We start from the raw sequence: 27,720 nt of genomic DNA on the forward strand, positions 1-27,720 counted from the left end.
CGGGGGGGGGGGGAGGGGGGGCGCTGCTGGGACCCCCTTCGATCTACCTGCAGTACCCGCATTCTATGTGGGGACTGCGTCTCTAGTTTCGGAAACCTCTGGGTGCCACGCCCCCTCGCATAGATGTGAATGGAGGGGGCGTGGCATGATGTCACGTCCCCATTCCCGGAAACCAGAGGTTTCTGAAACAAGAGACTCAGTCCCCGCATAGAGGTAGATCGCAGGGGGTCCCAGCAGCGGGCCCCCCACGACCAGACATCTTATCCCCTATCCTTTGCATAGGGGATAAAAAAGGTTTTTGCCCGGAATACCCCTTTAATGTGGTGTACAGCTTAGATTTTTTTCCCCTCTTTTGGCCATATTGTATTTTATGTCTTGGGGGGAAAGAAAACCATGGTAATATTTTCTGACGAATACCTTTCTGCTTTACACTTATTTGTTTTATCCAGGGCACATAATTTTACTTTTCATATTATTACAAATATATTGAAGAGGGCACAAAAACAAATCTCCATAACTCGTGTTATTTGGCTGAACACTACCACGGCGAATGCTATCTGCGGCATTGGAACAGCGTAAGACTATGTTGAATCTGCTTGTTGATATGTGTAGCTGTGAAGAAAGATGAGGCATCTCTGTTCTTGAAGAACAATGCCAATCAAACCTAATCTGCGGTAATCAAAGCTTTAATTGCTCAGTTGAAGCGGGAGGCAGCTACCGAGAGGGAGAACAATCTTGGCTATTTTTAAAATGCCAGCAAATTCAAGTGACACATCATCCTGGATGAGGTGTCAAATGAGTTGCAATAAACACCAAAGGGAACACGACGTGTTAGTCTTCAATTTTGCTTCGAGAACAATCGGGCTTATATATGTAAAGTATAATTATTTTTCTGGGGAATATGCGACTCTTCTGCCATTAGGCTCCCTTCATATGGAATCTTTATCAGGTTTACAATAAAGATGTTGTACAAATTTGATGAATAAAAGGGTTTTCCACATACCAGATCTTGCCTATCCATTGAAAGGTGGTAAATGCTAGATCATTAGGGGCCTTACCAAGGGGACCCCAATTCCCCGGCCCTAATAAAGCGGAGTCATAGGGGTTATCAGTGGTGCAGTTTTTCGTTAAAAAAAATAAAAAATCTAAATGAAAGACACAATTTGGTTGCTATGGGCAATGGTGTTCCTTTGCACAAGTTTTAATCTCTGATCATGTGCCTCAGGGCACACGAACAGCTGCCACTTTATCCAAACTTCTCCTAGCCATGATCCTGCAGCTGGGAAGATGGCGATAAATGCCTCTAGCTTACCCCTTTTAAGTTGGGAGCCCTTTTGGTTACTGGTTGTTTTTTGTCTTGTTTGTCCCTGTCTTAAAGGGGTACTCTGATCTGTCACATCAAGCCATGCCCCCTCCATTCATGTCTATGTCCGTGACGCCATGGCCACCAGCACCAAATGTTCTTAACATAATGTTTAGAATGCCAGGTGCTGCAACAGAGGTTAGACCCCTGTAATCATACATCTTATTCCCTATCCTATGGATAGGGGATAAGATGTCTAGGGGCGGAGAACCCCTTTAAGGCAACTAGATCTAGAGGTTGGTCTTAAAGATATTCAAATAGAGTTTGAAAATAGCATTACTGCATTAGGGTCTACTAGCATATAAGAAGCCAGATAAGGAAGTTGTTAAGTGGAGGGAATTTGCCATGGCCATCTTTATTTAAGGCCATTATCAATAACAACCTTTATCTTAAACTAGGTTTTAAAATCAGAATGACCAGTTAACCTAAATAGTCCAGCCATAAACACAGACCAACCAGTAGATGATCATTTCCATGCCCATTTGTCTAAAGCAAGCAGCATACCAGGCTATGAGCCTAGGTGTGTGTTATATGGATATTGGGGGAGATTTATAAAAACCTGTGCAAAGAAAAAGTGGTGCAGTTGCCTATAGCAACCAATCAGATTACATCTTGTATATTGAAAAAAGCTATGAAAAATTAAAAAAGCTATCTAATTATTTGTTATTGGCAACTGCACCACTTTTTTTCCCCCCAAAACAATCTGGTTGTTATGGGTAACTGCACCACATTTTCTAGATTCGCACAGTGTATTTCATTTGTAATTGTGGAAAAATTGTACTTTTAACATTAATGTGCTTCTATGTAAGTCAGGGGGAAAGTGGTTTTCTGTGCACACTATGTAAAAAAGAAAAAAAAATTAATTTGTTTACATATTGCTTGCCCAAATAACCACTTTCCTTTTTACTTACAAAGAGTACATTAATGTTAAAAAAGAAATAAATAAAGGCACAATTTTTTCACAATTTTCCGGACACATTTTTACAAATAATATGCACCTGGGAATTACTGTGTGAACCTAGCCTTAGTCTGGTCTATATATGTTTTTTTTAAATGGTTTTATTTATTTTTTTATGACCAAAAAGTCAGTGGTCAATTATTACATAGTGAAAGATTAAACATACATGCGGTTTTCCTTTTTGGTATTTATTTGTGTTTTTTTTTTTTTTTTTGTGTGTTTTTTTTTTTGGCATTTTCTAAACCCAGGGTTTAATTTCTGTTCTCTTTTGAATCCAATGAAGAGGTTTATAGGAAAAAAAAAAAAAAAAAAAAAATATATATATATATATATATATATATATATATATATATATAAAAACATGTTAAAAAATGTGAGGAAGAAAAAGCCATAGAAAATGTTAATTACAAAATGTAATAAAAATTACAAAAAATTCTTTGGCTGATAAAGTATGGCTTATACATGAGCTCTTACAGTAAAATGGTGCTAATGGGGAAAAGTCACCATTGCTGTTATATCCAGTACTTGTGTTTCAGTGGCCCTTTTGTTTTCTTTAACTGCCATGCTGATGTGCTGTTCATATAACGGGCCCCTGAGGCCATTGATTGGCTGCAGTAGTCACATGGATGTACATAACGTCATTGCTGTAGGGCAAATAATCATAGACGGGGGGCCCACTGAAGCATTTGCGCTGGAGATAGTATAGCATAGTATTTGACAGGTCATTGATGCTTGGTTTGTTATTTTATAATATTTTCAGATACTTTATTATATTCTCAGACAACCTTGTGCAAGACTGTAAGTACAGTTGGGCAGAGCAAGTAGGAAGTAAATGAACACTTGTGTTGAGTGCCAAACGTGCATCGTGGACAGTGATGAAAGTAACGTCATGTGGTACCAAAATTAGACTTACAAATGATTCTTTATACATAATATCATTTTCAAGCCAAATGTTTATTTTCCTTTTCACTCTGATTTATTCTGAGTAATTGTGAACTGAAAGTTTACAGTTAAAAATTTCCATAATGTTAGGTTAGTTAGGTTTTCCAAATTTCGGCACATGGGATAAGATCCAGCTTATAGTCATAAGTAATTTACCTGCTGTTACAAAGGGCATAAACGTATGCAAAACAGGATCTGCAGTTTTAGAAAATAAAGTCTCCAGGGTGAGATCTGTATAACACACTACACATAGTACCCTGTTTGTGATACATTGTGCAGTAGTTGTCAGTTTTTAAAGTAAGGCAGAGAGGAGAGTCTCTTCTTAGTTTTCTCGGATATAATTACCCAACCTTGAAGGTTGTGTTACCTTTGCCAGTCCGTTCAAGCTGGGGGTCTTGCCTGCCATATGTGGCTGATGTAATTTGTACAGGACGGTGTGGAGAGACGGGGTGATCTCACCTCTTGGCATCACCTGGCAGGCTTCAGTGCCTCGCTATTGAACACATTACCTGTGTTTCCAGTAAACATGAGTCATTTATTGAATCCTGACAGTAAGCATTTAATTCAGCGAGTTTAGTAAGAAGCCAGATGAGGTGTTACAGCTGACGTTTTGTGACCTGCAAAGCCATATAAGCAAATTCTGCTGTACATGTCAGTGATTTCCCATACCAGAGACTGTTGACTATTTAGGCTGGTATGACGAACTGACAATTAGTTTTTTTTGTTTTTTTTCTTACTCATTCCGAACTTTATTAAAAGGGGGGAAAAAAAGAAACTCGAGAGGGTACAGAATTAAATAGCAAGCAAGGGAAAGATAGGGGTAAGGCACATACAGCAAATGTACAATGTCTGCAGAACAAAAAAGATAAAATATCAAAACAAGTCAAGGTACAAGGAGAGTAGGGACCAAATAAACCAAATCAAGATCCACCATAATTACTGTGCAGTGTAGACAAGAATTCAATCCAGGGCCGCAATCGGGCAACATATTGCTCAGAGGTAAATGAATGGTCCGTCAAACATTCTTCCATTGATTGTTTATACAAAACCTCATGGAACCAGTCGAAACCATTGATGAGGAGACAGATTTCCACTTACGAGGTTTGGCCATACGGACCGTAGTGTGAGTAAGGCCGACTTCACAATATAGGATCTCCGGCCAGAGATTCCAAGCACAGGCAGTGCACTGAATCAGTCGGTGCTAGGATCGCGCAGTCATTGCTGTCTGCATCAATGTCTGCAGAGCGGAAGATCCGCCAGAACATTGAACAAGTCAACATTTTTTGGCGGAATTTTTCAAGTAGATTATCCGGGCAGAAAGTCTGCCTCGAAAACTCTGCATTGCGGAATCCTGTTGCCAGTAATGGGAACCTGCTGCACAAGAATTTCAAAACTGAATTCTACTCGGAAATTCCATAGTGTGAAGCCGGCCTAAAACTGCGGAAGGAGTGGAAGAGAGGCGTACTCCAGTGATCAGTTGAATTAAGTCCAGAATTCTAAACCTAAAGTCTCATAGAACAGCACTTTCAAACCAAACGTATTCATCGTACTTGTGTGGGTAGAAGTGATGGAACACTGTACCGTTGTGAGAGGAGTTTTAAATTTGACTTCTGTGTCCTGACTTAAGGGGGTACTCTGGTGGAAAACCTTATTTATTTATTTTTTAAATGAACTGGTGCCAGAAAGTTAAACAGATTTGTAAATTACTTCTATTAAAAAATCTTAATCCTTCCAGTACTTATCAGCTGCTGTATGCTACAGAGGAAATTCTTTTCTATTTGAATTTATTTTCTTTCTGTCCACAGTGCTTTCTGCTGACATCTCTGTCCTTGTCAGGAACTGTCCTGAGCAGCATAGGTTTGCTATGGGGATTTTCTCCTGCTCTGGACAGTTCTTGACATGGACAGAGGTGTCAGCAGAGAGCACTGTGGACAGACAGAAAAGAAATCAAAAAAGAAAAGAATCTTTCTTCTGTAGTATACAGCTGCTAATAATTACTGAAAGGATAAAAAAAATTTATAGAAGTAATTTACAAATCTGTTTAACTTTCTGGAGCCAGTTGACTTAAAAAGGCCCAAAAAAAAAACTTTAATACAGACATCTTATGGCACAATACGAACGCTCTGCTCCAGTCCTGGCCGCTGAAGGTGCAATTTAACTCCCGGGCCCAGCTTGCCTGATAAGTTAACTGTGCCTTAGAGACCAGTTGAAGAAGGATTGCATACAACAAAGAGACTGCGTGCCGTGGGCTCTCTTTGTCAAGGTAAACACTTTCAAAGTGTTGTAACTGAGAGTATTGCATAGAATGCAAAGGGGAACGTGGTTGATCCTTAACAATGTCAGCAAGCGTCTGTAGAGAGGACGAGTAGAGGACCTGAAAAAAAAAACTACAGAAGGTTTAGGAGAATTTACAGTTTTTATGAAATCGCTTTATATGTTGTCGGTCATGCGTTATATTTATGGAGATGCATATAGCTCCCTTGAGATTAGCTAAGGGTGTTTAATCTACAGCAAACTTAGTGTGTAAGAATGTAGGCTTAATGAAGGGGATTTGTTCATTAGTGCAGTGGTTCCCAGCCAGTAGGTCTGGTTGTGGTTTTTAGGCACTGCAGCTGATCACTAGTTTATATCTGTAAAAAAACAAAACAAAAAAAAAAACACCTTTCTTCTCTTTATTCATAGATTGACACAATCTTTTTTGTGTGAGAGTGTCTTACAACCTACAAAAGGTTAAAGGGGTACTCCAGAGAAAACCTTTTTTCTTTTAAATCAAATGGTGGCAGAAAGTTAAACATATTTGTAAATTACTTCTATTAAAAAAATCTTAATCCTTCCAGTACTTATTAGCTGCTGAATGCTACAGAGGAAATTCCTTTCTTTTTTGAACACTGATGACATCACGAACACAGTGCTCTCTGCTGACATCTCTGTCCATTTTAGCAACCATGCATAGCAGGTGTATGCTAAGGGCAGCATGGTGGCTCAGTGGTTAGCACTGCTGCCTTGCAGTGCTGGGGACTTGGGTTCAAATCCCACTAAGGACAACAATAAATAAAGTGTTATTATTATTATTATAATAACGTCAGCAGAGAGAAATGTGCTTGTGATGTCATCAGAGAGCATTCCAAAAATAAAAGTATTTCCTCTGTAGTATTCAGCAGCTAATAAGTACAGGAAGGATAAAGATTTTTTAATAGAAGTAATTTACAAATATGTTTAACTTTCTGCCACCAGTTGATTTAAAAGAAAAAAGGTTTTCACCGGAGTACCCCTTTAAGGATCTCTACCTCAAAACATTGACTGTCTCCTGTCTGTAGCATGTAGGCCCTATCTACAATCGATTGATGAACATCGAATCTAGAAACAACATCTTCACATGACTAATGTTCTGTCAGCAAGTAAAGTGAGCTGACAGCAGTATGTGGGCATTAAGAAAATAAAAGAATGTTAAAATAATTGATAGAAAAAAATGTGTAAGGGTTGATTTTTCAGGTTTTTCCACCTTAGTGTGTGTGTGTTTGTTTTCTTATTCAAGAGCCTTAGGTAGTTAAGACATCTTGAGGTATATACTATTCCATTAAAGGAGATCTCCAGCCAAATTACCTTTTATATAGCTGCACATGATAAACTTATAAAACGTTGCAATGTGAAGTGTAATCTTTGCTGAGCACATACCCTGTTTCTCTCCATGCAGGAAGTTCAGGAGATCTTATCACACTGATGACTAGTCTCTACCATAGACAACACTTCACACTCCCTTCACCCCTGCTCAGAGAGATGACAGCTTCAGTGTGCCATGTTTGTGTCCCTGATTGACTGAAGGGCTACACCCCCTACCACCCCCCACTGCTCACTGTCACAGGAGCCCCTCCCTGCAGCTCACACAGGAAACAAGCCGTGTGTGTGTGTGTGTGTGTGTGTGTGTGTGTGTGTGTGTGTGTGTGTGTGTGTGTGTGTGTAGTTTTTTGCTGACTCAGCAGGATTTTCAAATGCTGTTTATGTGTGCTATGGTGGTCTGATCTTGAAACAAATAGGATGCCTTGTGGAGTTATAGTGAGATTATAAATAACTTAGTTAAGTTGTTTTTTTGTTTTTTTTTACCACTTTTGGCTGGATATCTCCTTTTAAGGTGATAGCACAGGCACCACAACTGCAGCTGTACATTCAGCATCAGATGGCTGTAATACACAGTTGTAGTCCTGCTAGAACTGTCCTCATCATCTATTAAATAAGTTACCTTAGCTTTCAAGGGAATGTGTCATGAGAAAATGTCCTATAGATTAAATGTCCTATTGATTTAATGATTTGTGTTTATGTTAAAAATATTTGTAAATAAATTTTTTTTTTTTTTTACTCCTTTTCGATTAGTTATTTTCTTCAAATATTGAAACTATTGAAAACTAGAGATGTCTATATTTTGGACAGTATTGAACCATGTATTCAAATATATGTTTTAAACTCTGAGTAGCTTACAAAAGTAGTCATTTAATTATTGATACTGAAGCAAAGTGCATTGGACACCATTTGTAATATGGATTGGTCTGGATCTTGAAGCTATGTTTCTTTTGTATTTTGGGATGCTTCTTGAGACCGATAAAAGTCCCTTATATAGGCAAAAAATTTAGAATTATATAACTTATTTTTATTTGGGCTGTTTATGGACCTTTACATTTTTGTACTTTTTCTGATGGTTTTCTGGAGGGTTTTTTTTTCCCCAATTTTTTTTTATTTTTTTGCATCATAGATGAATGGGCCCAAAAGATGTCACATGTCACACAAGTGGTCGGGAATAAGTGAGTGAATCCATACACTCTCGCACTGGCCAGTGGTTGCATGATTTAACCGTTAACTGCATGCAGTAGGTGACTTTTGTGCCATCACTCTAGTACTCCTAATATACAAATTATGAATATGGGAATGATAATATTGCATTTGGTGTGAATCTGAAGAAAACTCCAGTTTAATATTTTGCATATTTAGAAACTTGCTGATATAGCCATGAAATAAATTACACAGCTCTGTTGTTGTAATTAAAGACTCATAATATAGAAATAACGTTATTCAGGACCATGACAAATAATGAGCCTTCATATGAGAATACAACATGAGGAATTCCCGGAGCGTTATCTTGCAATGCTTTGCTTAGTGTTAGATCCTCTGAGGCTCTATGCAAGCATTAATGGTCTTTACTAATCATGTGCAGATACACATTTACTGTAACAGGTACAAAACCACTGTAAAATGCATGAACATAAGGGAAAAGTACTTATTACAACTGACAGCGTCAAGGAAAACTGGATTTGCCTTAAGCATGCATTGAGTCATTATGCTTGATAAGTCTCGTAGCTTGGAACCATAACATAAACGCATTAATACTGTGTTAAATACAGTGCAGACTTTGCCTTAGCATGCTTCTGTCTTATAATTGAAGATGTCTCTACAGCATAAGAGCTGCTCTATCTGCTCTCACCATTTACTCTAACTTTACAAGTTACATTATTATTCTCTCATGGCTTGTAGACTTGTTGTATGTTTAGAATTTTTTTCATCTCCTTTTCTATGTTGCTTAAGGTTCCACCTCTCTGTCCATTAAAGCGCAACTGTCGTGAACTCCGGGCTATATAACCTACACACAGCCTTTGTACTGTGTGCAGATGGTGTGTACAGCACAGTTTTTACCTTATTTCTGCCGCCTTTTATCACCCCAAAAAATGCCACACAGTCGGATAGGCGTGGCGCGAGGTATGCTATGCCCCGCCACCACCACGCTCACTTCCCCATAGGTCAGCGCTGGGACTGCTGTGTGATTGACACACAGGTCCCAGCGCATGTGCCCTGCAGCTCAGCTAATGTGCGAGCCAAAAAACAAGTTTATTCAGATATGCACCTTTTTATAATTTATGTACTGTACTCCGTGCCTGCTATCCTCTTGCTTCTTCTTTCTTCTCTCCTGCAAAGCACACAGGACAGTCCCTGTTACTAGAGGCAGAGGGGACGCACGCGCTCTCCCTCTAGCACTGCACAGGCGCAATGAGGAGGCAGGCAGTAGGAGTGAGCGCTTGCCTGGATACCATATGCCGTAGCGCTCGTTACCTGAGCTGAGGGGCGCATACGCTGAGACCTTTGTGTCAATCACACAGCGGTCCCAGTGCTGAAGTACAGGGATGGGCGTGGCAGCAGCGGGGCATAGCGTACCTCGCGCCACGCCTATCCGACTGTGTGTGTGGCTGCGATAAAAAGCATTTTTTGGGGTGATAAAAGCCGGCAAAAATAAGGTAAAAACTGTGCTGTACACACCATCTGCACAAAGTACAAAGGCTGTGTGTAGGTTATATAGCCCGGAGTTCATGACAGTTGCGCTTTAAGCTACTTTTAGCTTAATATAAAATGTATGTTGATCTGCAGTGGGAAAATGACTTATGTTGGCCTGTCGCTTATATATCAGCATGTCCCACAGCTCTGTACAGAGATTATAGTAGATCACATCAATCCCTATCTCCAGTGGGTATTAAGTGGGCACTGTCATTAACAAAAACTTTTTATATTTTGTAGCTAACATTATATGTGTATTTTTAATATACATTGGTTTAAAAAATGTGTATAATTTGGGGTAAAAAAATGCACCATACTTATTACCATTAGGGGTCCCTCCAGTGTCCAGTACACTGTCTTGTCCCTGCAGCTGTTGTCTGTGTTTCGGTGCCGAGACAAAAAACAAGAAGTGTGAATGGGACAATCAGGGCTCTTTGCAGGGTCCTTATTTAAAGCAAATGTGTCGCCCCCAACAGTGGTGGCAGCACTCTTGTATAGCTTACAATAAAATCTTACCTTTTTAGATCTTGTGTCCATGTGTTTATGTTCACAAAAAATGCCACTTTTTGGGCCGTGCAAAAGTCAAGTAGGCTTGGCCCAGGGTCCAGTGTGCCCTAGACCCGCAACGCCTCTCTGCACTAAATCTTTACGCTCTTGGATACTGGTAGAAAGACAGGGCCTAATGTAGGCTAAAGTTACATATACGGTGATTCCTCAAGTTACAATATTAATTGGTTCCAGGACGACCATTGTATGTTGAAACCATTGTATTATTGTTGAGACAATAACTCTATGGAAACCTGGTAATTGGTTCTGAAGCCACCAAAATGTCATTCAAAAATAGGAAAAAATGAGGATTAAAGAAAAATAAGTAGATAAGCAATACAGATAAAGCAAGTCCTAAAATAAAGTCATAAAAGTAAGAGCTGCTGGGAGCTATAAATCGCTGTCTATGTAGAGGACAGGAGCTTCTTCAGGGTCCTGTTCAGTACACGCAATGTCCTAAAAAGTACTACCAGACAGCCAGTCAGTGCATACCCTTTAGTAATACAGGGGTTTACCAGTAAGATGCCCATTCTGATTGGTCAGTTCTTCCAGCCATTGACACATTTCACAGATCTGGACTTTCCGTTGCATTGTATGTTGAGTCTGATTTCAAGTTACAATGGTCCATAAAAGGCCATTGTATGTTGAAACTATTGTATGTTGAGGCAATTGTAAGTTGAGGGATCACTGTATCCAGCTTGTGAAACTGGGTAAAATTGCTGCAACTGATGCACCAACTGATGCCAGAAGTGCATCAGTTGTGCATGTTCCGGCGTAAATTGTTTGTGATCGCCAGATGGGAGATTGCAGCAAGATGTGTTCCCCTGTTCGTGCCTGTCAGGCGAGTCCAATCATCTTCTAAACTGTGACGCTGGATGATTGTGAACTGTCCCATTTAAATGAATGGGATCAGTTCTGGCTGAATTTTCCCTCCAGCAAATTTTTTCCAGCCCCGGAGGTTAAAAAAAAAACCCTGAAGATGCACATATGTAAAGGAGGCCTTACATTGCCAAGATGTGCTAAAACTCTGCGTATGCGCCATTGTATCAAAGTGGGGTCCAAAGCACATAAATGGGATTACAGCAAGCCCATTCATTTGCACCAGAGGTGAATTGTCTATAGATTTAGGTGAATAATCCCTGTGAAATACTTCACTGAACTAGTGAACATTAAATGCAGTGTAATGTTACCTGATGTCGCTGAAAGTTTGCTGATTCAGGATATCTTCTTGGTCCTTTTATTGTGTCCACTATGTTCTCTCTTCCTATCCTTTGTACACTTAGACCAGTAAAGCTGAAGGAGATAAGATCTGGATGTCTATGCTAATAAGGAGCAATATACCTTTGAGGCAAGGACCAGAAATAAATGCCCAGTCATTGTATTAGCAATACAATGGGTGCTCAGTGTGAACAGGAGCAGGCAGCATACCCTAAACAATTCAATATACAATCTCATCATGGGACCACATCAATCATAACAGATGCATGGACACAAGTTAGACTCATTTTAAATAGAAAGAATGCAAAGTAAAAAAAACACAAATTTATAAGAAGTTACTGTATATTTACATGAAGTAGAGCCAGATGATTTTTTTTCTTATGCTGTGTTTTTAGTTATTTGTCTTTTATTTGAATATATGAATGTGGCACAGCTCTTGTCTAGCGTTTGGTGTACAGTGACCCCCCCCCGACCTACGATGGCCCCGACATACGATCATTTCAACATACAATGGCCTCTCACAGGTCATCGCATGTTGAAGGCAGCATCAACATACGATGCTTTTATATGTCGGGGCCATCGCATAAACGGCTATCCAGCAGCGCTGACTGCTTCAGCTGCCGCCGGATAGCCGTTTACGGTTCCCTGTGTGGTCCGCTGACGATCATTTACCTGTCCTCGGGGCTCCGGCGTGTCCTCTTAGGGATCCCCTCCATCGTCGGTGCTCTCCATCGTCGTCATCACGTCGCCGCGCACGCCGTCCCGTCATGAAATAGGAATGGCATGTGTAGCGACGTGATGGCGTCGACGGAGAGCGAGGATGCCGGGGAAGCAGAGGCCTTGCTGGAGCGTCAGTGAGACCCCGGGGAGGCGGCGACAGCGATGAAGGGCGACATCCAGGGCAGCGGTGACGGTCCGTAGCGGCGGGGACAGGTGAGTATAACCTACAATACCAGTGGTCTTCAACCTGCGGACCTCCAGATGTTGCAAAACTACAACTCCCAGCATGCCCGGACAGCCGTTGGCTGTCCGGGCATGCTGGGTGTTGTAGTTTTGCAATATCTGGAGGTTTGCAGGTTGTAGACCACTGTCCTATACTTTACATTGCACGGATCCCTCAACATACGATGGTTTCAACAAAGGATGGTCCATTTGGAACGGATTACCATCGTATGTTGAGGGACCACTGTACTTGTATTTCCTTGCCATTGATGCACACTTGTGAGATGTGTCAGATCTTGAGTAAAGCAGATTGTGTCTTCGGCAGTTTATTTGGCATGCTGTCTGCACAAGTTCGAAGGTTTGGCTTTGGCAGAATGATGGAATTGTTTTTAGGAGCCGGTGTCAAGAAAAGTTCAATCCAGGGTAGGCATGGGGTGTGTTAGCAAACAGCTTGTCATGTAGACCTCTGGCGTATAGCTTCATGCATTGTTCACTTCACCCCCTGCTCTCCCTGCACAGAAAAAAACCAGCACACTCCTTGTAAATTAGTTTGGGGGGAGGATTGGGAAGGAGGAGTTAAACAGTTTAATTCACAAGAGATATTGCTAGTAAATTGTAAAAAAAAAAAAAAAAAAAAAAAAAAGGGGGGGGGGGGCTGAAAAGAAGACATGACTTGGTTGCTGCTGGCAGAAATGTGCAAGGCCTAATTCTGCAGTCTGGACTCTTGTGTATATGTGTGACATTGAAGCCTGAGCAGCCATCCACAGAACAAAGAAAGGAGCCCTGAGCTGGCTGGGACTGCTGTGGGATGCCGGTAATGATACAGGTAGGCGGGTCTTGGTAGAGTCTTGAATTACCCCCTGCACAATGAATAATGAAACAGCTGGAGGTTCTGTTGGCAACACATGCTTTTTTGGGTGCCTTTAAAATGTACCTTGCCACCATGGCATAGTGGATTGTCAGCTTCTCACAGCAGCTACGAGAACGGACTTGTCTGCCTGGAGCCCTTGTGAATAGACTGCAGCTAAATCCTGAAGAAGGAAATGGTAAAAGTAAGTGGGAACCATTTGTTGCTGTGCACTTTTCCACACTGCATGGTGCGCTCACCTTGTATGCCCTGCTTAGTATTGTTTATGTTGTGTGCCTTACATCTGTAATCGAATACATGACACTCAGACTTGACAGCCTTGTGTTGGATGAGGATTTGTATTTACCTTGTAATGTGAGTCTGTTGTTGTTTACTATGAACTTCGGGTAGATCGCTCTTCCTCCACGCTGTGTGTACCTTTTTCATGTGTTTGGTTCTTGTGCAGTTTTACATTTTTTGATGTATGTTTATTTTTAAATGTCTACATTTACGCAATTTTGGAAATTGTAAAGTAACACTAGGTTAATGCTTGATAGTTATCCCGTTATCCATCACAACTGGGAGAAATGTTCTTCTTTGACTCCTGCCATCCTATCAGTTCTGGGAAATCATAATATTTTTTTATAGGTACTGAAAAAGTTTGTCCCGGAAAGATGTCTTTGTGTAAATGGCCCACTCTGACTGTGTGGATATATATATATATATATATATATATATATATTTTTTTTTTTGTTTGTTTTTTTTGTTTTTAGATCAAATGGTAGCATTCATTTTGTCTTTATTATTTGATGATATGATTATCTTTCTTTATGTGCATTCTATACCTAGAATTAATTGGTATTGAAAATTGCCCAGCAGTGCCATGTCCCGGTATTGCCATGGAGAACATAAGGCTTTCACCAGGCCCTGCCTTTTAGAACAGTAGGCTTTTAAAATGGGCATCCATCTGTTAGTGCTGTGTTGTGATAAAGCCTGCAACAGCTGGCTTGGCTCTCTTCTAATCCATTCATCCCATCTACAGATCAGACAGTGGCCTGTGTCTGCTTACAGGGCCTTGGAGACTTGCCTGTCCCCCAAGACAAACAAATGTGGAAAGAGATACGGCACAAGATGCAGGCACACAATTGCTCTGAGGATTACAATGCAGCAGGGGTATAAGTGGCATGCAAAATGATAGATCCCTAACCAAGACCATTTGCAATCTCCTTTTAAATATTTATTTATTTATTTTTGCTTCTATATACCATTTGCTTTATTTGCACTGGCAATTTTAACTGGTAATATACAGTGGTCCCTCAACATACTATGTAATCCGTTCCAAATGGACCATCGTGTGTTGAAACCATCGTATGTTGAGGGATCCGTGCAATTTAAAGTATAGGACAGTGATCTACAACCTGCGGACCTCCAGATGTTGCAAAACTACAACACCCAGCATGCCCGGACAGCCAACGGCTGTCCGGGCATGCTGGGAGTTGTAGTTTTGCAACATCTGGAGGTCCGCAGGTTGAAGACCACTGGTATAGGAAGTTGTACTTGCCTGTCCCCGCCGCTCCGGACCGTCGCTGCTCGTCACCGCTGCCCTGGATGTCGCCCTCCTTCGCTGTTGCCGCGTCCCCGGGGTGTTCCCGACGCTCCAGCAAGACCTCTGCTTCCCAGGCATCCGCGCTCTCCGTCGCCGTTATCACATCGCTACGCACGCCGCTCCTATTGGATGATGGGATGGCGTGCGCAGTGACGTGATGATGACGATGGAGAGCGCCGACGATGCAGGGGATCCCGAAGAGGACGCGCCGGAGCCCCGAGGACAGGTAAGTGATCGTCAGCGGACCACACGGGGCAACGTAAACTGCTATCCGGCGGTAGCTGAAGCAGTCTGCGCTGCCGGATAGCCGTTTATGCGATGGCCCCGACATACAAAAGCATGGTATGTTGATGCTGCCTTCAACATGCGATGGCCTCTGAGAGGCCATCATATGTTGAAACTATCGTATGTCGGGGCCATCGTAGGTCGGGGGGGTCACTGTTTACTTATTTACCTCCTAACTTATAGTGGATGCAATAAAATATCCATTATTTTGACTGTAAAATATCACTTTATACATCATATGTGACTAGAGCCCTAGTGTCCAGTCCTCTGAATACCAAGCACATTCACAAGACCTATTACAATGCAGAATCTCATAGAAAAAAGGGGAAGGAGATTTCACATTTTGTTGTGGATTATGCCTTGAAATTTGGATGAGTAACAACTCCTTGTGAACTTACCCTTTGTAGTCTACTGTACTGTTACATCTTGTAACATGATTGGTGTAAAAAGCTTCTCAATTCACCTCTTTTCCTTGTAACATTTTTCAACACCGCATTTTTTGTACACGACCATGACATTTGTTCTATCAAAAACTTTATTTTTATGCTTTAAGTTCTTTATGAAATACTTCATCGGCCATGGTTAAGAGTGATCAGATTACATTGTCTCGGGGCCCTTTCCTATTGGGTCATACTTCCGGTATAAAATTATTTGGGGATTTATGAATGTTGCTTCTTGCTTGAGTCATTGGTAGTGGCAGCGTACATCCTTTAAATCTCTCCTTAAAAAAACTCCAACTCTAAAGGTTTTTGTTGCATGTTGTCCCTGTGAAGATCATATGTCAAAAGTTTATAAGTTCAGTGAGAGGAGCAACATGTGCAAAACTGGGTGATCTGTTTTCTATTACCTAATATAAACACCTCTTTTTGATGCGTGCCAACTGGGAAGAGAATAAGGATGAAATAAATATAAAATAGCAGTATCTTCCCGATTTATTTGTCAATGTTTCAGGCCCTGCTATGCTTTGAAGAGGGTCCTCTGTGGATCGCACTGCTGGCAGATATTCTACACCATTTGTATGATTAAATGTCTGTGTTTACATAATCCTCAAGTGTAGCTGAAATGTCATTTGGGCTCCCAGACCCGAATGCTGTAAATCCTTCTGAAATCAGGGATAACTTGGCATAGTTTCTCACAGTAGTTGAAGGCGTCATGCTATAGAAGTTAAAGGGGTATTCCGAGCAAAACCATTTTATCCCCTATCCAAAGGATAGGGGATAAGATGTCTGATCGCGGGGGGCCCACTGCTGAGAATCCCCGCGATCTCCCTGCAGCACCCGCATTCTATGCCGGTGCTTAATCTCCTGTTTCTGAAACCTCCGGGTTTCCGTGACTGGGGACGTGATGTCACGCCATGCCCCCTCCATTCATGTCTATGGGAGGGGGCGTGACGGCTGTCACGCCCCCTCCCATAGACATGAATGGAGGGGGCGTGGCGTGACGTCACATCCCCAGTCACGGAAACCCGGAGGTTTCGGAAACTGGAGATCCAGCACCGCATAGAATGCGGGTGCTGCAGGGAGATCGCGGAGGGTCTCCGCATTAGGCCCCCCGCGATCAGACATCTTATCCCCTATCCTTTGGATAGGGGATAAAATGGTTTTGCCCGGAATACCCCTTTAAGATTTCATTGGCTGAAGATGGAAAAAGTCTAGTTTAAACTAAGCACGCACATTTGATAAAGTCACCAAATCTACTTATTTCAGTAGCACAAGCCCAATGTCTCCCCCAACGCTCCCCTGTCAGATGATGATAGGAGAATAAGGCTTGGTGCATTTCAACAGCTAATTTTCCCTAAGAAAAAAGCTTCTGACTGAGTGATCTCTCACCATTGACAACACAGGCAGCTGAGCCCAGTGTGCATGTTTTTGGGGGATTGGGATAAATTAGCATTTGGGTGATAGCTATTGAAAGTGTATACAGGCACTTTTACTCTTTAGTGAAATACATTATCACTGTCTAAAGACAGGGCTGGCACCTAATGCACTTATCACCAATCCACAGGATAAGTATTAACTGTTTTAATGGCAGGCACCCCACTGCTCACTAGGCCCTGGTCCTAAGCCCCTGCTCTTCCAGAAACACAAACAGGGCTGGATTGTGCCAATCCACCAATAAGGGCCCTATCACACAATGCCAGGGTCAGTAATCTGCCAACAAATGAGTAGGCAACAAATTATGGAAGCAAAGGGCCAAATATATTGTCCATGCGGCCCTGCCCACCAGATTGTAGATACTATGCAAAAGGTTCTTTAAATACACCTAGATTACCCTAGTTGGCTCTCATTTACCTTGCACCTCACTCGGGTCCTAAGGTATAAAGTCTCATGTAGCCATCAGGACATTGGCTTTCTAGTCACACCTGTAGGACCATAGCTTGCAACGTTTCGCCAGACGTGTATGATAAGTTTTTAAGACCTTTTCAATGCCGAACACAACTGGTTATAAAGAAAAGAGTGAGATCAGTAGTGTCATCACTTTGCCTTTTTATTTGGGTTAGTCCTTCTATGTCTTCCAATGGAGTCCACAAACCATTTTCTCTTTTCCACTGCACAGATTTTGATAAATCTCCCCCAATGTTGTGGAAACGTTAACCAGTAGCCCATAGCAACCAATCAGCTTGTGTCTTTCATTTATAAAAAGGCCTCCGAAAAATAAAAGCAGCAATCTGATTGGTTGCTATGGGCAACTGGTTAACTTTCCTCTGCACAGATTTTAATAAACTTCCCCTATTTTCTTTATCTAATCTAAGTCAGGTGTGTTTAATGTAAACAAAGCTTTATCGAATGCATTTTAGATAACAGTGGCAAATTTGTCAAAAGAGGAGTCCAAAATGATGGATTTGATTTTCAGCATATTATCTTTTGAGAGTAAACATCAAGGATGAATGAATGAAAAATCGAAATGTTTTAATTCAGTCAACAATTGTCTAAGGTCAATGCCTGGCTTTAGTCTAATGCTTTCATTGTGGCCCTCTAGATGTAGTGAAGCTTGTGTTTGTTTTTACTATTGGACGTAGCAGTACTGGTTATAAAAATAGCTCCCTCATAAAAAGTACTGTTTTAAACACCAGGTATTGGCAAGCGTGAGAGACAAAATTAGAAAATAAATACATGGTATTTTTGTCCTTTAGAATCGGTAACACTTTAACCTTTTAAAACCAGGGGAAGAGTATTTTATGATGAGAACATTTTGGCAGTGTTCCCAGACATTCTTTTCCTGCTTCATAGGACTTGGACTTGGCGGTTCCCATGGGTAGTGAACAAAAATATCTACATTTTATGCTTATCCATTTTTTTCTTTAAAAAGCCTTGTTCCAAACTTGTTCCATTTACTTAAGTCAGTTTCTATGCTGTTTATCATAGCACTTCAGGTCCCACCTTTATTAAAAACCAGTTGTCATTTCTGATGCCTTCACCATCTTTCTCTAATCTCGTTGCTCCTTTCCTTAGTATACTATGAATTACTAAATGCATGAGAGGGTTATTCCTATCTAAACATTTATGGCATATACAGAGGATCTGCCAACTTTATCGAGATAGAGGATCCCCACTTGCCTTTTTGTATGCACTTTGAGTGGGACCCACATGTATGACACATTTATGGCATATCCTGTGTATGTTCCATAACTATCAAGAAGTTAACATCCCTTTAAAGCAAATATACCTAGTACTCCAAACCTTCTGTTATTTTTTCCTTATGCAGCAGACCGAGTTGGTTCTACAAGACATGGCTTTGATATGCATTACGCTGTTAAGACCATTTACATTTCTTCATTTCCAAAAGGAGAAGCGGCTCTCCAGTGATGGTTTAGGTGGCAGGATATTTGCAAAAATTTTTGCCTCACAGCCTGAGCCTAAGACTTGCACAAGACTATGATGTTCAATTTACGGATTTTGTGGTCGGACGGACGGCTAGTCTATTGCTTGGATGGCTGTAGGTGGAGGCGTGAAAATTTAACCGTATATACTACCACCCAAGCCATCCCTGTAGTTGTGCTTTAACAATAGTTGTCATGTAGTTTATATAAAATGTTCTGGAGGGTCTTGATATCGGAGGTATATGTGATAAAGTAGTTCTCTGGACTTGCTGTCACTTTTCTCATTACTCAACACTAGTCATTTTCTTTCCAGGCAAAGTTGGCTGCAAAAAAAAAATTAATTTCAAGTATACAAAAAATAGAAATATAGAACACATGAGCTGTCTGGTCTTAATAACTTTGGCCTGCTTTGGGGGCTTAAAGGGGTTATCTACATTTTAGTACGTACCTGCCAGACAGTAATGGACACACTTAGGAAGGAACCGTGCTTGTCTTTGGGTTAAATGGCTATGTTGTGAGAGTACCATAAAGCTGTGGCTTTATCTTTTTTGTGAAATGGATATTTCCTATTGGAGTTTTCTCTCTTACTACAAATCCCATAATTCCACTTTTTGCTCTCGCACCCCACCCATTGAACCACAAACTAGCTGAATTCCATGCAAAAGACCAGTGCTTTCTAATCAGGCTGCCTCCAGCTCTTGCAAATTCTCTGTGATCGCTCCACCCATTGAAGCAGAGCAGGCTTCCTGTCATCACCTGACTAGTGAGGAGGTGTCTCGGCCCCACTGCATCCTGGGAATACCTGAGACAGGAGTCATTTCGTATGCAGTTAAAAATGAACATGCGGAGCAAAGATCACATAAGAATGCGAGACAAGCCATTAGAGACTATGTTATGAACTACACTAACTTTACAGCCCCTGTACCATAGTCAAATAAATTACATTCTATCAAATATCTATTAAATTTTTACTCCATAAATAGCACTACATATAAAACCTGAATACGAAGTGGTTGCGATTTTCATACATTGTAACACATTGTTAACATGCAAATAAATCTTTATTTTGCCTTTTTTGTACTTTTATTTAACATGGTTAAAATAGAATATATCTGTCCTTTAACCCCTTAACGACCACGGACGTAAATGTACATCCTGGTGTGGCGGTACTTCGCGCACCAGAACATACATATATGTCCTGTACATGACCGCAAGCATCGGAGCGGTGCTCGCGTTATGCACTGGAGGGTGATCGCGCTGATGTCCGCCATTAACCCCTCAGATGCCGTGATCAATACAGATCACGGCATCTGCAGCAATGTGAACGTTTAAATAGATGATCGGATTGCCCGCAGTGCTGCCCCGGGAATTCAATCATCTAAAATGGGGGCCAGAGGTCCCCTCGCCTGCCTCCGGCTGTCTCTTGGGCTCTTCTGCACAAAAAAATTCCAAAGTCCAAAATAACATATTTTTGGTCACTTTTTATATCATGACAAAATGAATAAAAAGCGATCAAAAAGTCTGATCAATACAAAAATGGTACCGATAAAAACTTCAGATCACGGCGCAAGAAATGAGCACTCATACCGCCCCATACGCAGAAAAATAAAAAAGTTATAGGGGTGAGAAGATGACAATTTTAAACATATAAATTTTCCTGCATGTAGTTATGATTTTTTCCAGAAGTACAACAAAATCAAACCTATATAAGTAGGGTATCATTTTAATTGTATGGACCTACAGAATAAAGATAAGGTGTCATTTTTACCGAAAAATTTACTGGGTAGAAACGGAAGCCCCCAAAAGTTACAAAAGGGCGGTTTTTCTTCAATTTCATCGCATAATTATATATTTTTTCCGTTTCGCCGTAGACTTTTGGGTAAAATGACAGATGTCACTGTAAAAGGAGAATTGGTGGTGCAAAAAATAAGCCATCATATCGATTTTTAGGTGCAAAATTGAAAGGGTTATGATTTTTAAAAGGTGAGGAGGAAAAAACCAAAGTGCAAAAACGGAAAAACCTGTGGTCCTTAAGGGGTTAAATATTTCACCATTTACACTGGATGCTTTCATGTGGCAAAATGTAAAGAAATAAGTAAATTTGAACATAGCTGGAGTTGAACATAAATTTGTCAATGAAAGGAAATTTAGTTGAACATAGTGGACATTTAGTTAAAAAACAAAAGTTGGTGTCTTAGTATTTGTCTAAGCCTAAGGGTGCATTCTCACATACATAATCTGATGCAGATTTTGTGGTGAGGTTTTTTATGCTGGTAAATCAATAAAGTAAAAAAAAACTGGGTTCTAAACCACGGAAAGCCTTTATTCATACCATGCTGTTTAGATGCAGTTTTTCTTGTTCCTTTATTCCTACTGTACCATAAGTGCATTGTGTTTACAGCCTTGTCCAAATTTTACCTGTGCACTTGAAACTACAATTGCTTATTTATAGCTATGTTTTTTCTATTCTCCATCCATTACATTGTAGCTGGGTTCATGCCGCTTGTGATGTCATTTGGTCCATTGTTTAATGGCCTAAATATAGTCAACAACTGACTATGTTTAAGCCATTTCTAAGCGAATACGTTTTATTTGTGGTTTGCAAAAGTACAGCATACCATTCCTTCAAATTCCACTAAATAAGTGTCTATGTATGATAAATTTCCCATTCCTGCATATTACTTTCAAACTGACTGTACTTACTGGCAGCATGCCACACTATACGTAGTCATTCCTTTTGAGTGGTTGCCATTGTATATAGTATCTATATATAGTAAATATTTTACTAAATCTTTTCATGTGACAACACAGAAGAAATGACACTCTGCTACAATGTAGTAGTGAGTGCACAGCCTGTATAACGCCTGCATAACAGTGTTTAATGTTGTGTTCCCTCAAAATAACTCGACACACAGCCAAATTGGTTTGGCCACCATTATTTTCCAGCTGTTTTAAGCCTCTTGAACAGCGAGTTCACCAGAGTTTCACAAGGTGTCACTGGAGTTCTTGTCAACTCATGATGACATCACAGAGGTGGTGGATGGTAGAGACCTTGCGCTCCTCCACCTTCTGTTTGAGAATGCCCCACAAATGCTTATAGGGTTTAGGTCTGGAGACATGCTTGGCCAGTTCATAACTTTTACCCTCAGCTTCTTGAGCAAGGCAGTGGTCGTCTTGGAGGTGTGTTTGGGGACGGTTTCATGTTGGAATACTGCCCTGCAGGATCATGCTCTACTTCAGTAGATGTTGACAGTCATAGTTCTCTGAAAAAATTGTTATAAATAAGATAGTGCCAAAGACATAACTTTTAATAAGTGTCTATTAAAAAACAATGGAATGCTGGAGAGGCTCTTGTTAGACTAGTGAGCTAAAGACCCGAGCTACCCAAATGGCCCCTATACCCACGGTGTCGAAAATTTAGGTAGTGAACGAAAGAAATCGGGGCTCAGGGTCATTGATATTGAACCAATTTGAGTTTATTAGTATATAAAATTAACAACGTTATGTGCTGTGACTCACAGGGCCCTTGTGAGTCAACAGGGATACAAGATAGTGAAAATGAATAATATACAATGTGGCTGCAAAAAAAAGCTATACCTTAATAAAACATATAATAAAAGTTGCATATAGAAGATGATAAAAATGTGGCCACACACTAAATATGAATAAAATTGAGAATAGAATAAAATATAATAAAATAACCTGGATCACAATACTGCGCAATATAAAGTATTTTGCACTCTGTCAGGGCTTATCAGATAAAGTTCTTGGTATTTTGGATATCCAGGTGAGGTAACAAGTCTATGACTCCCTGTTTGGGAGTATGGAATAATGCAAAGTCTCTATGCAGTGTTGGAGCTGTATTAGTAGGTAACAGTTATACATGCATGTAGATGGTACCTTGTAGAGCGTGTCAATAGCAGTCCATGTTCCGGTGGCTCCTGGCAGGGAGCGTGCTGCTGGAGACTCGGCCGCCTCATTAATTCGCAGCGCGAGCGGTAGTGGGCTCTGTTTGTGGGGACTGTAGCGCTTCTCCTGATGCGGTGATAGCGGATCCCAGCTGCGTCCTCGTGCTAGAGGCAACGCACGCTGCCACGGGTTGACTGGCAAATCTGAGGATGCCTCTCAGGTAGGCAAATAGAGACTTGTGCTATCTCAATATGGTAGGTAGTGGTGGTCACTAGAATAGTGCAAGGCTGGACGCGTTTCAGGACCATCTTAGGCCCTTTCTTCAGCAGCTAGATATCTATTAAAAAACACCCAAAATGTGAGCTCGTCACCATTAAAATTACTCGAACAGGCTTTACAAGAACCCGAGTAGTTTACACCCAGGATTTACAAATACTGGTGTTACAGGTTAATGTGTTCAGCATAGGACCATATCGCTCCAAAATGCGCTCCTTCAATTTGTTTCTGTTGATCTGTAGCGATCAACGTCATCAGGATGGCGAGCAGGCATGATACAGAATTAATATGAACAACAGCACAGCATATAAATAACCATATTTAGTTGCTATGAAAAAATAGAGTATTCCTGTGAAAGAATCACAAGGTATATCTCCGCCTGTAATAAAAAACAATAGAGCATCGCGTATCCACAAGCACATGGAGATGGCCATCACATTTGCCCTCCTCGAGCAGTGGCCTAAAAGTGAAAAGAAAACAAAATTTGCTAGTTGCATAGTCCTCCGATGCCCTGAAATAGAATGTTTATACAGCTAAGCTGTTACTCACTGGGATGCCGCTCTCTCCAGAGTTGTCTGTTGAACAGAACCTGCCATGGTGCAGGGAGCTGTTACTTGTCGGCTACTGCTGCTCACACTCTGCTGTTTTCGCGTCTTGCCTCATATCCAGTTCTGGCACCCATGCGTCAGTCAAAAGCCAATCCCCTCGCGGGATGTAAGCGAAGGGGCGGATAGCGGGATTAATGGTAGTGCACACAGGTACTTCCCACTGATGTCATTATGTGTCCGGGATCGGAGTGAGGCTGTTACGAATAGAAATACCCATTTCATGCTAGCGCTAGTATATAAGCCTTATGTTCACACCACCACACAAATGTGTATCATCTGGCATAAATATATTAAAGTTGATCGGGAATATATAATTCCTAACTACAATATAGGAGGTGAGTATTTTATCAGATCCCTTACTTTTGTACGACACCATTATATCAGTAACTAGTCAAGTTGGAACATATCAAAGATGTCTATTGGGAAAAGATGCTACCCTGGTACCCAAGATACTATTACACATCTGATTACAATATTCAATGGGACTGGGTCCTCTATCTGCTAATGCAGTGCAAGGGATACCAAAAGGGTCTGTTCATAGTTCTCCCAATGAACTGAAGCTCCCCAGTGCTCATGCAGCCACAGACCATGACACTCCTACCACCATGCTTGAATTTAGGCAAGACAAAATTGTCATTGTTGTCCTTATCTGGTTGACTCCACACACGCTTGACACCATCTGAACCAGATAAGTTTATCTAGATAAAAAATTTTTTTTTAAAAAAAGGTAAAAATTGGGTGTTCTGTATGGCACCTTCCCTGATAATAAAATTGCCAAGATGTATGAAAAAATGGCAATTTTGTATACATTGGCAAGTTTATTATCAGGGAAGGCGCCATCCAGAACGTCCAATTTTTACCTTTTAAAAAAAAAAAAAAACTTTTATCTGGATTACACCGGACCTGGAGGGTCATTGTCAAGGACGCTGAGGCAGCCACCCCTTTTGGATATACAACTCCTAGTGAGTTTACATGCTCATGAAGGTGTTGTGCTCTCAGCACAACATCATATGGTGCAGTGCAATACTCGGCACACTATTCTCCGGCATATCACAGTATTTCACTAGGAGCGCACCTCCTTTCTATTTCTACTTTTCAAAATAAGTTTATCTGGGTCTCATCAGAGCACAGGACATAGTTTTAGGTATCCACTCGTCTTCAGCAACCTGTTTATCAGCTTGGATATGACACTGAGAGCGCTCTTGCCATAAGGTGCCATGTTGAACTTCCAGTGACCAGTATTCAAAAGTGTGAGCGCGATAAAACCAAATTTAAGACACCTGAGAGCTTGTAAAGCTAACGAATCACAATACTTCGGGGAGGGAAAATAGCTAATTTAGCCTAATTTGGACATTTCCATTTAGGAGTGTACTCCCTTTTTTTGCCAATGTTTAGACATTATTAGCTGTGTATTGAGTTGTTTTGAGGGGACACGATTAAACACGATTATACAGACTCTACCCTCACTACTTTACATTGTAGCAGAGTGTCATTTCTTCAGTGTTGTCACATGAAAATATTACAATAATGTGCGGGTTGTACCCACTTATGTGAGATACCGTACCTCCCGTGGACTAGATAAACACATTGTAAAGCCAGCCATACACGTGTGTTCATAATCCTGATGCTGAATGACCTCACATGTTGTCTTCTGGCCTCCAGGTGATAGGACATCACTTATCCTGGTTTACAACTCATAAGAACCCCAAGCAAGTGACTTTAGTGTTTGTAAAGCAACCACGTGAAACGAGTTAAACCAGTAAAATAAAGCAGAAGTGTTGGGTTACACTACTTAGCAGCTTCATTTTGTAGACAAAAAGCAGCCCTAAATAAGCCTGTATCTGGTTCAGGGTAGATTAAAGCATGTGCTTTCTTGCAGGATAAACGATGTGGAAATCCCATTCACCTTGATGTGTCCTTTTCTGTCTTGTTCTCTCTCTCTCTCTCTTTCTCTATTGCTCGTACTCCCTCCTCCCAGTTTCCTGTTCTCTCTTTTTTTTTCCCCTTCGCTCATCCTTTGAAAGTAGTTGAGAAAAGTTCAAAGCACCGAGGTTCTCCCTGCAAGCATGTGGACTGAATAAGAAATGATGACGGGAAGCTTCAATTACATTTAAAAAATAAATAAATAAAACATCCCCAACTTCAGAAATGAACAGCTTAGAAAATCTCAATGTTTTTTAGGCCTTTGCTTCTTTTTTCTATGCGCAATGCAGTCACTTTTAAATATGAGCCACGATGGGGTTGCTGCTACATTTTTGAGTCCCATATATATGAACAAACCTACATAAGAATAAATTGTGTGTGGAAGATGAAATGAAAGATGTGTGCCGTATATTTAGTCAAATATACATCATAAAATAGGATTATTATCATGGTTGCCGTTTCAAAATTATCTATATTTTATAAAAGTCTCCTCATAGACAGCCATAGATTTTAGCATGAATTTGGTAAACTAGAGAACAAATCATCTTGCAGAAGAAAGTCTGTTAATCAATTCCCTCATCTAACGGTCATAAAGTCATTTAATGTCTGTAACAAATTATATTTTCCCTATTCAAACATAAGAGAATGTACTTACCAGGGAAAATGAACTAGAACAGATTAATGCCTCATATCTAGAAATGTGACTGCTCTGCGTGTATGCGTCAGAATACCAGAAAAATGGTACTCTAACAGATACCGTGGTGTAGCCATGGGGCTCAATAGACCAAACATAGTCTACATGACTGCATGTGGTCTCCTTACACTGGTATGTGTTTTATTGGGGGAGATATAATAGTGCAGAATACCATGCTTTTCTATCAATAACATAAAATATAACATTGTAAAGCTGACTAAAGGTACTTACATGTGTACTATTACACCGTTTAGCTATCCTATTGGAATGCCATGGTATACATCTGAATACCATTTTGTCGACATTCCAACATAAATCTGTACCAGTCACATTTTTAGATGAAAACATGGCCCTCTGTTTAATAGACACTACCAGCACTGTTTGCATATACACAGACGCGTTTCGAACTGTCCAGTTCTTAGCCATGACTACGAACCAGACGGTTTGAAACACGTCATTTTCTGCTCGACTTTTAACACTCTCTATTTTTTTTAATCGTGTTGGAATGCATTTTGGACTTTTAAATATATTTTTCTAGGGAGCTGGATTTTTTTCTTCATATTTTTTCTTCCAGCGCTGTTTGTTTTGCTTAGAAGGATCCATAGTTAAGTAATGGGAATATTGGGGTCTATTTGTCAAACCAGTCTACTAAGGGACTTCTGATTTTCACATGTTCTGCAATGTACTATTTCGAGTTGCACGTATAGGTTCTGAAAAGCTGTCCACCAAGTCAGCCTCTTTCTGATCCAAATGTTTTTTTTATGTCCCATGGATTCTTGAAGCAGGGACATGTGACATTACATGGCTGACTGTTCAGTTGTTGGAATATCACTCCAGTGTTTTTACCCTCCTCAAGTTTTGTCCTGGGAGCCTCTTTATTCTTTAAAACAGACATAGATGAAAGCAGAAGGAAGAATGGAAATCTATTAAAAGTTTCCACTGTACCATCAGATTCATAGTGGCGCACACAATATATTTTTTTTCTCACTGATCCAATGAGTTTCCTCGGAGATCATTGCGCCATGCTCCTTCCCATACCATAACACTTGGGGGCAATTTATCTACCATGGTGACTAGACAATTGACTTGACTGATGACTGACTTGTGACTGACAAGACGATGACTTAAGCTTACTTGAGCTGACTTGTGGCTGCAGACTTTAGGCTTGAGGCCTCCAATGCTCTGGACACACTCTGTAAGACGTCTTGACTGCATTGGACCTCAGGAATGAGAGAGAGATTGCAGCCCATCCCCTGGTTTTATAGGGGGGTTGTGCAAGGAGCCCATAGGTCACTTGGGGGGGTTACCTGGTCACTAGTGCCTCCTGGGTGACAATCACATGGTATAACTTTAATCACATGGTACAAAATATTAAAGGTATAATACACTTTATAAGGAATATTATTTACAATGGGGGTAACACTGCAGAGGGGCCCTGGGGACATAAAGGGACTCTGCCTGACAGGGCAGG

General features: G+C 40.8%; 1 protein-coding gene across 12 annotated transcripts in view; it reads left to right on the forward strand.

Moving 5' to 3' along the window:
• The window catches only part of ARID1B (AT-rich interaction domain 1B), a 405,450-nt gene that overhangs the window by 178,505 nt on the left and 199,225 nt on the right, over positions 1 to 27,720 (forward strand). Inside the window, exon 1 of one of the 12 annotated variants that reach the window (XM_056567076.1) lies at positions 13,319 to 13,333. The exons of the other annotated variants lie outside the window; for them this stretch is intronic. Coding sequence (XP_056423051.1) covers positions 13,325 to 13,333 — 9 coding nt within the window. The 5' untranslated portion in view covers positions 13,319 to 13,324. Of the gene's footprint in view, positions 1 to 13,318; positions 13,334 to 27,720 lie in introns of those variants that run through there. 12 annotated transcript variants of the gene reach the window in all.

Source organism: Hyla sarda, chromosome 3 (assembly GCF_029499605.1).
Source record: "Hyla sarda isolate aHylSar1 chromosome 3, aHylSar1.hap1, whole genome shotgun sequence".
In the NCBI taxonomy this organism is placed as follows: Eukaryota; Metazoa; Chordata; class Amphibia; order Anura; family Hylidae; genus Hyla; species Hyla sarda.